This window comes from Gossypium raimondii, chromosome 7, assembly GCF_025698545.1.
Source record: "Gossypium raimondii isolate GPD5lz chromosome 7, ASM2569854v1, whole genome shotgun sequence".
NCBI lineage: Eukaryota > Viridiplantae > Streptophyta > Magnoliopsida > Malvales > Malvaceae > Gossypium > Gossypium raimondii.
In genome coordinates, this window is record NC_068571.1 from 46,416,064 (window position 1) to 46,428,835 (window position 12,772).

Consider the following 12,772-nt stretch of genomic DNA (forward strand, 5'->3'; position numbering starts at 1 on the left):
GGATCTTCTGATGAGGCACTGGGTGCCAAATGGTTACTTTGACTACGTGTCGATGAGTGTTGGGCACAATATTTACTTCGGTCATACTGATAAGCGCTGGGCGCAATCTATTTTCTTTGGAAATTATCCGATGAGGCACCGGGTGCCAAATTGGGTGTTGGTTGGATTTGTGTATCTGTTCGTGTCCAAGTCAAGTTAATAAGGATTTAATATGTAAAAAATTATAATTATAATGAAAAGAATTGTTAATGTGAAAGAAATTTGTAAACTGAATTAATAAGTCCGAAAGGCTAGTATGATACTGTGATGAATTCAACGATTCAATTTGTGAAATGACATGTTAATATGATATATTTCTAACTAGTTATTTGTTCATATTTAAGATGATTCATAAGATACATTTATAATGAGGTATTATGTGTTGATGATTAATTGAATTGTGATTTTGAAATTGAGTGTGAATATATGTATTGCATAGAATTGTGATGAAATCATTGTCATACAATAAGAACAATGTATGTGGTGCAGTATGCAAATACGATCAAATTTAGGATATGATATGTGGAATGTTTCTATCGGGCTTGATATTATAATTGGAATTAGAAACTTAACAATGTAATGAAATAGATTGATAATAAATATGATAATGAAATGAGTTATGTGAAATTGATATGAGTTAGTGACTTGAAAAAGATATCGAAATGAAATAGTATAATGCTATGGAAGCAATTGTACATATATATATGTGGATCATGATAAAGGAAATACATGAACTTTTGTGTGAATAAATTGGAAACGAGTTTTGGGGAGGTTGAAATGAATACGAATGAGTTGACTGAATCCAGAAAAAGACTTAAATGGTTTATTGTTGTGGAATGAACATGGAATTGATTGTTATAATGTTAATGATATAAATGTTTGATTCATGATCAGTATTGAGTTTTAAAAAGGCTTTATAATAGGTGTTGGCATGTAAATGAAATTGATGACTTCTATTGCAATGCTAAATGAATTGGTTTGACACTTGATATGAATGACATACTAGTTGGATGTTACAATTTTCTTAACTTGTAATTTTATTATTTGAATCATAAAAATATTACCGAGTTCCATTGCTCAACATATGGTTTGTTTTTCGTGCGCAGGTTATGTATAATTCAAGACATTTGAACTACGACTTTAACATCCAGTCAACAATCTCGAACTTGTCAACGTTTGCATATTCTGTTTTTATTCTAAGTTGGCATGTACCTAGTTGAGTCTAATTTGGTTTGTTCTTAAGTGAACGCTCCTGTTGAATTTGGTATCATATGATGGATGTTTGGTTCATGTTCAACCTCGGATTGGTTCTTGGAGCTTTTGTGAACGCGTATAAATCCCGTAAATGGTTGATTATAGTGATTAATGTTTGTTTGATTGAATTAAATCTTACAATGGCTTAAAGTTGAAATATATTTATCATAGTTGCTCCGGCGACGAATATGACATCCTATTGCTCGGATTCGGCGATCGAGACGGGTGTTACAACAACAACATGCATCATTTAATTCATCTTGGTTTTTTCCTTGTCACTGTTTGTAATAATGTATAGTGTATATATGTATGCATGCATGTAACACTCCTCACATAAGTCACCCTTACAAATGTTCTAGTGCAAAAAACTTCGTTAGCTTCTATCAATTCATTCACTGATCTTTCCTCTACTTGAATTTATAATATTTATAATATTTTTTTTAATATTTTATAAAAAATATAAATTTTTTCTTTATTTCTAAATATTTTGTAATTTTTTTATGATTTTTTAAATAAATTTAAATATTTTTCTTTGAAGGTGAATTTTTTTTATGCATTCGAGTAATTCAAATATCAATTGAGTAATTTTGAAAAAGTAGGAGGGGTTTAATCCGTAAGGCTTAAGCCATTGATAAATTAGCGAAGCGCAAAACACGCATGCCACGTAATTAGAACTTCAATCCAACACGTAAACATGACATTCACCCTTTGTATTTCTTCTTTTTCCATTCTCTCTTGTTTCTGTTTCTTATTTCCTCCTGTTGGTTTCTCTGTTTATAGGACGATTACCATTTAACCCAACCTTCTTCCTCAGATATTTCTGGATAAACATACCCTTTGCTAAAACGTAACATACCCTGGCTCCATTTTTCATTTCTCGGTTTTCTTCTACTTTTATTCCTTCAAGTGATCAAACATGGAAAACCATTTTGTTGGTCGTTTCATTTTCGGAGACCCATTTGGAGATGGGTCTTAGATTAATTACGTTTTTTTTAGGATTTTAAGTATGAAACGGTTCAAGGATGATGGATTTGGTCGTATATTTTTTAAGAAAGTACCATTGATAACGGAGTTTCATTGAGATTTTCTTTTTGTCTCTGTTTGACTGTGTATTGAGTGGTATTTATTAAGGATCAGAGAGATTCCTATTTGTAGTGTTCCAATGACAATGTGTGATGTAAGGGTTGATGCATAAAATTTTTCAAATCAAATATTGTACAAGTTAAGCCATTTTAGTTACTTTTATGTTAATAGTTCGTATTTGTTATGTAAGTAATGATTCATTGTAGGATTCTATATTAATTCATGAATCAACGTTAGAAGAATAGTAAAGTTGTTGATGCATTAGGTGGGTTTAATAAGTTGTATGTCAGTAGGAAGTCATTTAGGCTTTGCTCGGTAAAGTGGAAAGAAAATTGGAAAGATTGAAAAATTCGAAGAGTAGAAAAATAGAATGATAGAAAATATATTTTTTCTTCTCATAGGTGCGGTGTGCTTTGTAGAAAAGGTGAAAATTTTGATGTACAAGACAAGCTTCCAGCTTTTATGTTGATTTCAGTATGCTTTGGGCTTGCTATTTCTGAAATAGTAGTAGGATTAAGAGTAAGTGAATTAAATTAGTCATATCTAGAGGTTGAGGTCCTGCATAACTGAGAAATGGTTGAATGAACATAAGCATCAAATAAAGAAATTTGGATAATTTCTTTTTCTAATATCTGTTTAAGTCTTTAGTGGGTCTTTCTAGGCATTGCTATATAGGTCAAATATCCGAACTCACTATCCTACATTGAACACTAAGAAAAGTTAATTTCCATGTATAGTCTGCACTAACAGTAATGTGGTTTATTTGGTTGGTTTTACTTCTCTCAAATTTATACTTTTTTTATAATGTGCATTAACATTTATTTTTGGTGAACTGCATAAAATCTGAGGTTTCATAAACTTTAGCTTTTTTCACCCATATCTATTGAGTTTGTCCTACACAGATTTATAGATAAGAGATTCTAGAAAATAGAAGTGTTAAACTTAAATTTTATTTTGCAGACTGTTGAAAGTTTGGCAGGCACTTTAGATTAATTATATCAGATAAAATGTCTTCCCAAAGCAAGAGGAGAGAAATGGATGTAATGAAGTTGTAAGTTTCTCTTTCATGTTTACATCTTGTTTGTTGCTGCCTTTGTTCACATGATTTGATCTCTTTCTCTTTTCATGTTGTGGAGGATAGTCTGTAAATGTTTTGCCTAGGTAATGGGGCTTTATTAAGGTGGTTTTAGCATTATTCTTTTCAATTTCGTTAGGAGGGGCTAGAGGTTAGTGTCGTTGAGGAACTATCCAGCTGACTTGATCAAATAACAAGTGATATGGATAAGATGGGATGTTTTGAACCATAAGCCTTACAGGGTTGCATCATGATTAGATGTTTGTAGCAAAGATGGTAATACTAATTGAATTTGTTTAATTGACACATTTATTGTCCGATGATTTGACTGTGTGTGGAATAGGTTAATAAAGAGACTGGCAGACTACACAATGCTGGAATAGGTTAACATGAACTCTTTTCATCTTGTTATGTTTTTAAGTTGTGGGTTGTATTAAGGTCTTTCAGCAGTGGTGGCAACTATTAAAAGGCGGTGCCAGTATCGATTCATGTTTGAAGATTATCATGAAGAAGTCTGTAGACTGCATCATAACTGCATAAAATTACTTCTGCACTTGTTTTTCAAGGGAAATGAGTACATTGATGGTTTATTTTAGTTGACATATTTTACCTCCTTAGTTTCAAGGGAGAGCACAACTTTTACTTTGTAGTAATCTGTTGATTGCTTTGATGTGGTTTATCTGACAATTTTAGGACACAAGATTCTTTGAGATGTGAGATTCTCTCATTTCAAGTAGGGAAGCTTAAGCAAAGTAATTATGAAAAAAATTATTATAAAATCAACTGCTCCCTTAGAGAGAGAGAGAGAAAGGGAGGAATGGCCTGATCACCAATGGAGCTATTTTGATTGATCACTTATAGTGTTAGAGACAGGCTGCCTTCTCACAGCAAATTTACTGATCAACTTAATGCCTTGTTGATTGTTGATTGGGGAATAATGGGTATTTGAATGTAATGTATTAGCTAATGTACTCTTTTGTGAGTGGTTATGTAACCATTGTCAAACTTTGAAGCAAAACTTTGCTTACTTCGGATAAATAAAATTTTACTTATCCAAAAGAAGGGAAGAGAGGAAGGGATATTAGAGCATTAGAGGGTCATGGTCATTAATGTCCATTATTCATTAAATTCTCATGTGCTACTCTATTGTGTCATGGTCATTAATGAACAGATTCAAGAGAGAGATCTGTTCCTGTTTCCACTTTATTTAACTATGTTACTACTTTTCCCATTTCATTTCTCTGAAAGCTTTACTGAATTTGTCAACTGTTTCTGAAATTTTGGGATTTTTAATCTGAGTTGCTAATGAGTTTTCCATCTCTTTGTCACTTCTCTCCTATTCATTTTATCCAGGATGATGAATGATTATGTTGTGGAAACAATAAATGATATACTCAACGAATTCATTGTGGGATTTCATGGTCCCAAAGAAAGTATGTTTTCTAATCTGTTCAATATAGGTTCTCCAGTTATGCATTTGATATGATCCGTCTTGATAATATTTTTATGTTCATGTAATTACTGCCTGACAGCACTGAAGGGATTGTTCCATAGCATTATACATGCTTATCAATTTGAGAATAGATTGTTAATTTGATTAAACTATTATACAATAAGGGGCTGTTTCTCTTTCATACACACATATACCTCTTCTCTCTCTCTTACTCTTTCCCTTTTACGTAGAAGGAATTTGATTTCCTAAACCTTTTTGTGCTTGGTGAGTTTTCTGTCTCTTATTCTTTTATCGTCTGGTCAAACATTGTTTCCTTTGGAAACTGTGTTGCTTGCACTAGGGCCTATGTGTAAGATATGGGTATGTATTTGTCAAGACATGTTCAATTTTTTAGAAGTTATTTCCATATGGAGGGTTCTTGAAAAGTCATATTCCCATATTCATGTCTCGATATGTATATGTCATGGGTGTCAAACACTGGCACTTTCAGAAAGTGAGAAATTTGAGCAACACAGTTTGGATGTCCTTGTTCTGAATCCATTTTTTTCTTTCTTAAATATCCTTAACTTCATCAACTGCAATAGGTCTGTATGAAGGTGGAGTTTGGAAAATCCGGGTTGAGCTTCCAGATGCCTATCCTTACAAGTCTCCTTCTATTAGATTCGTGAATAAGATACTTCACCCAAATGTCGATGAAACGTGAGCAATTTATAATTTCAAACTTGATTCTCATGGATTGCAATATTTCACTGAATATTTCACCATGATAATTGTTGTTCAAAGTTCTTACGCAACTTGAATTTTTCTATATTAAATGAATTTCAGGTCTGGTTCTGTATGCTTGGATGTTATTAACCAGTCGTGGAGTCCAATGTTCGGTATGCATCAGTTTACTTCTATCGGTTACTAACAAGCGACATTCCACATTATTAATTTCCTTAATTGATGAATGCCCTTGTGAATTGATTTCCTTTTTTTTGCAGATCTTTTAAACATTTTTGAAGTTTTTCTTCCACAGCTCTTGCTTTATCCAAACCCATCACACCCCCTAAACAGGGATGCAGCATCATTGATGATGAAAGATCGAAAACAATATGATCAGAAAGTAAAAGGTAAAGATTCTAGAACTTGTGATATGGTTTTTTTTGGTTATGCATCCTTAGCATAAGACGTTTGTACCCAAGATGTTTGTAAGAAAGGTAGGGTGGTTGTACATTGAATATTCCTTTCCAGGGCTGAGCAATGTTATCTTCTGTCTTCTTGGAAAACAGAATTCTGTGAGCTATATGCGAAGAAGGAAGATATCATGAAACCAACAGCTGGTGAGGAGACCGATGACGATGAAGATGTAACCGATGAGGAAACCTGTTCTAGTGATGATGAAATTGATGGACGTGCAGATCCATAAAAATGCCTTGGAAGTCCTAATGGAAGCAAAGATGAACCCACTTCATTGCTATCAGCAGCATAATAGAAAATTAGAAGTGATAAGTGATTTTTCAAAACATTAGTGCCTACAAAAGGACAATGGACATAACAACAATTGGTACATAAAATCAGATACATTACTATTATTATTCCTGGTAGATAATGTACTGGAAGATTATTTTAATATATTTTATGAGAAATTTTCTCTCCCATCATCAGCAAAGCTTTTAGATAAATTCTACCAACGGCATAAAAATTAGGAGACGGTCTTTGAAAACCATCCATAGAAAATGTCTTGCCCGTTCTGGTACTGTACACCTCCAAATAAGTCCGAAACTGAATCTTCCTCTCCCAGTTGACTCCTTGCCATGGTTTTATAGGTGGCTGAGGCCGAAAAAACTCCATACGTAGACCAAGACCAAGCTAGACGATCTTCCCCTGCATCACTAGGAGGTAAAATACCAGCAACCTTAGTAACAATGTTATGCGGCAGCACCAAGTTCAAAAATGCCAATCCCAGTCTCCATTAGAACTGACTATCCTTGAGTAACATGTCCTCCCTCATAGGTTCACAACCTATCAGAGATTCCACTTCAGTCACCTAAGGATAATTCCATAAGGTAATCAAATTACCATTTCCAACTAATCAATGAACCCCTTGAATCACCTTTCTCCTAACATTCGAGAGGATGGCCAAATGTGAACTCCGAGAGATACTAACTGGGCGAAGTCCTTGTACATTATATTTGCATCTCAGGACCCAAAACCAAAGGGTATCCACCTCGATTAAAAGGTCAAAACCAAGTCTTAACAAAATGGTTTTATTTTGATCCCGTAATCTTCTTATCCCTAGGCCGCCATTTCCATTTACTCCAACTCTTAAGTGCCGACTTCCTTCCGTCCGAGCTAGAACCCCAAATGAAAGCTCTATCTATTTTGCCAATCTCATTACAAATTGAAATTGGGATTAATGCAAAGCTCATAAAATAATTGGGAATAGCCAAAAGAATCACCTTCATTAAGGTAACTCGTCTGATGATAGACAACGTCCTAGTATCTCATTCATTCAACTCTCGGTACAGTTTCTCAATAGTGAACTAAAAAGAGGCTGCCAGGTCCTCAACCTGTGTGAAACCAAACTTCTTACTGATAACATTGGCACAATTCCAACATCATTATTGGAGAAAAAATGTGAATTTTGATACGAACTCGCTTTATGGTCCGAATGTTTGGAAAAGACACCCAATATGTCACTAACGACTTCTGCGTGCAACAAGTTTGCCTTGCAGAAGAGAACCAAGTTATCTGCAAAAACAAAAATGAGATATAGGTGGGTTTCGACGAAAAAGTTTAATGGGAGTCCATAAAGAAATAGTCACCGCCTTCTCTATTAGATGTCCTAACTGCTCCATCCCAAGAAAAAGAAGATATAGAGGAATGGTATCTCCTTGACGCACACCCCTAGAAGGTTTGAAAGTATCCGTAATCTTTTCGTTCCAAATAATCTGCATAGAAGTCGTGGAAATACAATGCATGATTACTTAAGTAAGAGAATTAGGAAGTCCTGCTTCAAGAAAAGTGTCCTCAAAAAATCCCACCGGATACGGTTGTAAGCTTTCTCTAGGTTGACTTTAATGCCATCCATTTGTTTTTACCTTTACAAGTCCGCATGGCATAGATGATCTCCTGAGCAATAAGGATGTTATTAGCAATGTGCCTTCTAGCAATGAAACTCACTTGGTTAGGCTGTATGAGTTTCACCGTAACTGGTCTCAATCTATTAACCACTGTCTTAGCAACCACATTGTATAGCACATTATAGAGACTGATGGGCCTGAACTAAACAAGAACTTGGTACACATACCAATACTTGATGCTACTTGTCACCCCTATTTCACAAGTTTAGCTATTGACTTTGCAAGTATTGGAATTTGAGGTTTGGGTACCTATAGCCAATTATGTGATTCTGCTACTTGAGTACTTCACACCAGAAATATAGAAAATTGATCATTTCAAGTTTTCCAAGCTTACTCTAAACCATACTTGAACATACATAACATAGACCAAACTAATACTAACAAAATTGACATATCAAAACATGTGTATAACATGCATATTCATGGTCAAACATACTTTAAATCAAATTTTAACCTCTATGGTAATTAAAAAGTAACTTGAATCAACATGCACATATAACATCAAAGTCTCTTAACAAATTATCAAAATTAGTGCATCAAAATTACCAGAAGTGTCAAACATGTACTAAATATGCCAAATAACCAAAAATAACATTTAAATCCAAGTCAAGCACCCCCAAAAGACAAAATTAAGGCCTAAGTACATGTCATGACTATTAAAAAGGCCGAAAAGGAATTACAAATCATTCAATCAGCTGAGATCTCTGAGTGTGATGTTGCTCTACATGAAGAACCAAACTCAAACCCCTATAACTTGCGACGGAACAACATTTGCACATTGAGCTTTTTTAAAGCATTGTGGTGCACATCAATGTCCAACAATACCACATATGTTTCTACATTAAAAGCATGTTATTAAACAATAAATTAGAAACAACAAATCATCAATAAACAAAATGAATATCTTCATATTATGCCTTACTTATTCATATAACCAATTAAAAGACAATTTTCACCAACAAACTTCCATATAGCTCACACATACCTAATGTCATTACATATTATAAGCATGTAACAATTATTCCCTAACACAATTGCATATGAACTCATTTTCATATCCCTATAAGTCTTCACCCTGATTACAAGCATGTTAGTGTTGAGTCTTTTATAGACATAAAATCTTGTTTCATTTAAATCTATTAAAACTCAAACACTCAAGTACGATTCGTTTAACTTAATTAGAGTGATTATCATCTATTAATCTCTTTTGTTCCTTTAACGAGAATTTTCTTATACCATTCAATTCTTAATTTTATTTTCAATCTATATGCAGTTACCATCAATAATTTCACATTTTCTTCTCATTTCACAAGGCTTACTATTTCAATATTTATGTTCCTCTTTCTTAACATACTACTGGCATCCTACTATCAAATTCTTATTTTCTTAACTTGCTATTATCGTACTTGTTTCAATACATATCTACTTGTATATTTCTTTTACCAATGCTCATACTTTTAGAACTTAGTAAAATAAGATTCCAACACTTGAGATTTTCATACAAAACTACCATGTACATATTGCACCGTAGGTGCCCTAGCCAAACACAACCAAGATATATATATTGAACTAAAAGTGCATTCCCTCCAAACAAAACCAAGTGAACATATGTGCTATTTCATAATGCATTATATCATATCTACATTGCACACAGATACTGTTAAGATTTAATACCTTAAGTGTAGTGTATTTGTAATTTTTCAAACAAATTGAGTGAAATAAAATTTCATTATTCATTAATATTGTTTGTATATGTTCTCAACAGTATTTGCACGCAAAACAAAATATAAACAAATATTGGCTCATTGATCATCTAATATTTAACTAATATTAAGTTGCATTATGTGGTCGGATCATAATGCTAAAATACAACTTATATTAGTAGATAATCTAAATAGTCTGTAATATAATCGAATTTGAGTAAACTGATTGAAAGACTATTATGTCATCTATTAAGTCGATGGGGAGATACATTGTCTTCGGTATTTGAGTGGATGAGTCCCAAAAGATAAAAACATAGATATAATTATTTGGATTGATAATACATCAAACAAGACCCAAGTTGAATTTATCCTATATCCATTTATGGATTTATTCACTTGTGATGTTCATAATATGATATACCTTAATCCTAAGTGGATAATAAACTATATATGCATGACTTGTATACATTGATGTACTTAAAGTCATAGTTCAAATAGATAAGGAACCGGAAAATGATCCACTCAGTGAAAACGAATTGCATGTAGAAAATTCTAAAATACCCTTTTAATAATCCACACATTCAATTTAATCCAAACTTGATTTTCAATTCTTCATGTCTCCTTTATACAAAAATAATAATTATTAAACTCACATTTATCCTTACTAATTTCCTTTCTCAGTATCTAGTTAATTCTTTTAAAAGAAATCCTTTATTAAGCTCATTCCAATTTCTCAAAAATTCTTTTGTGCATATTTCCAAAACAGTGTCATGAATAATTGTATTAAAAATTTTGGGCATTACAATTATCTCTCTCCTTTCCCTACTGGGACATGAAGTCATTTTTCGCATATATGTCGCCTTTCTTAATAAGCTTTTCCAAACCTAGGAATCTGACACTTTCTGAACAACATTGTAAGAGTTTATTGTTGGAGAACACTTATTTAACAATACTTTTTGTGCCAGGTTAGAAGGGTTTCTATAAGCATTCTCCATGCTTGCTTAAACAACAAGGCATCGTTCAACAATTCAAGCTTTGAAATGCTCACATTTCAGTTTACAAATAGTATGCCATATGCAACTTTTTCTGATTTAGCTCATGTCCCCACCAGAAGCTTCTCAGTAATTGGTCTACTTTCTCAACAACATATTTCGGGGCCTTGAAACAAGAAAATGTATAAATTGGTAAGGAAGATAACGTATGCCTCGTACCTTGGGAAGGCAAAGTGATTTCTAAGAAGCAAGTTTGTTCTGCAACTTTTCTAATAGCGGCTGGAAACATAACTTCTTATTATTCGAGCCCCAATTGAATTCCCAGATACTTCCCTGGAATGTGGACCTGTTTAACTCCTACAATGTCCAACAACCATTGCCTCTTGTTTGCTTCGCCTGCATTGCAGAAGAATAGTTCGGCTTTTGTGTGATTAATTGACAGGCCAGAGGGCAAACAAAAAGGAGCTAGTATGGACTTAATTGCACCACAACAACATTAAAGAATAAATAGCAATCGTCTGTGGAGGAGTATCAAGGAAAGCACATCTTGGCATAACAAGAAAAGATAGGGATCCCCAAGTCTAAGTCGAGCTACCATTTATGAAAATCTGATAGGTCATAATAAGTTGCCTCTGTCGGTCATTGAACCCTATCTTTTGTAAAATTGCGAGCAGGAAACCCCACATATCTATTTTAAAAGCACTCAAGATACCTTTGTTGGTCTGCTTGAGTAAAAATCTTGTCCATTATATCGGATGAAGACACTTTGATATGGTGTGCTCAGACAGTGGTTTGAGATGATTGATTTGTGCCTTAGTGCATATTTTATACGCTTCATTTATAAAATTTATAGATGTTTGAGGTAGCTTTCTTTTGGGAATCAAAGTTATTAACATCTTCTTCAGCTCCTATTATATATATGTAGTGCTTTATTATAATTTATTTGTATATAACATTAATATATTGGAAAACTTATTTTTATCATCAAATTTAACTTTAAGCAATTGGATTTTCTTTTCTCTCCTTTATGACTATATAAAAGATTTGGTTGAAGATAAGATCTCTTTCATAACATAAAACTAATTATATATTAATAGTAGCTAACGAATGAAACAATTTTTTTTCTAAATGAAAAATTCGTCCTTAAATTATAGTTTTTTTTTAGAGTTAAATATAAAATTGGTATTCAAATTTGTCTATTTCTCTTAGATTGGTACTTATGATTTTTTTTATTATCCTAAATTGATATTCGAACTTTTTTTCTATCAACTATATTGGTACCCAAGCCTAATGCCGTCACCTTTTATGTTGACGTGGCAGAGCTGACCACTCGCATGGCTCCGCATGTTGTCCTGTTTGTACCTCTTTTTCATTTTCATTTTCTCTCCTTTTCTTTTCTTCTTTTTCCTACCCTGGCCATCATACTGTCTTCTTCATCTTTCTTCTTCACTGTCTTCTTCACCTCTTATTTCTAAGTTATCGAGAAGCCAGTGAAGAAGACGTACAAACAAGATGACATGTGATACTTAAATTATAATTCCGTTACATAAATTAACCCAACCGTTTGCTTAAAGAAAAAACACTTATATTATGTGAATTATGACAAGTGATATCTTTATTAATTTTCTCTTCTTCTTTTCTTTCTTCCTCTATTCTTCTTCCCCAAAATAAAAATCCCAGGAGGTTTTTCTTCTTTGTTTAAAATTTCAAGAATCTTTGTTTAAATTATAATTTACATGCAATTTTTCACTTACTTGCAAATAATTGTTGATGTTTTGAAAATTTTATATACAAAATGTAATTTGTGAAATATGAACAATTAGGTAACTATAGTACTTCAATGTGACTCCATCCTGCTTCTCAATTTGGGTTCAATTTTTTTCTTTATTCAATATCACAAGCATTGTTAAAATTTCACCTATGTTTGAAAGGATTCTTTATTGTGTTAAAGGCTGAAACTTTTGCAGAAAACTCTAATCAAATCAACCCACTCATCTTTCTTTGGAAGCCATCAAATCAATCTTCCAATTTTGAATTCCCTTACCAGC

The 12,772-nt window shown here is 33.0% G+C and overlaps 1 protein-coding gene across 1 annotated transcript; it reads left to right on the forward strand.

Moving 5' to 3' along the window:
* Positions 1-1,992: 1,992 nt before the first annotated feature.
* Positions 1,993-6,542, forward strand: LOC105787371 (ubiquitin-conjugating enzyme E2-23 kDa). The gene is made up of 7 exons (XM_012613725.2): positions 1,993-2,140; positions 3,337-3,427; positions 4,805-4,884; positions 5,489-5,603; positions 5,730-5,782; positions 5,888-6,016; positions 6,176-6,542. The coding sequence occupies exons 2-7, from the start codon at positions 3,384-3,386 to the stop codon at positions 6,310-6,312; spliced, it is 558 nt and encodes a 185-aa protein (XP_012469179.1). The 5' UTR covers positions 1,993-2,140; positions 3,337-3,383; the 3' UTR covers positions 6,313-6,542.
* The last annotated feature ends 6,230 nt before the right edge of the window (positions 6,543-12,772 follow it).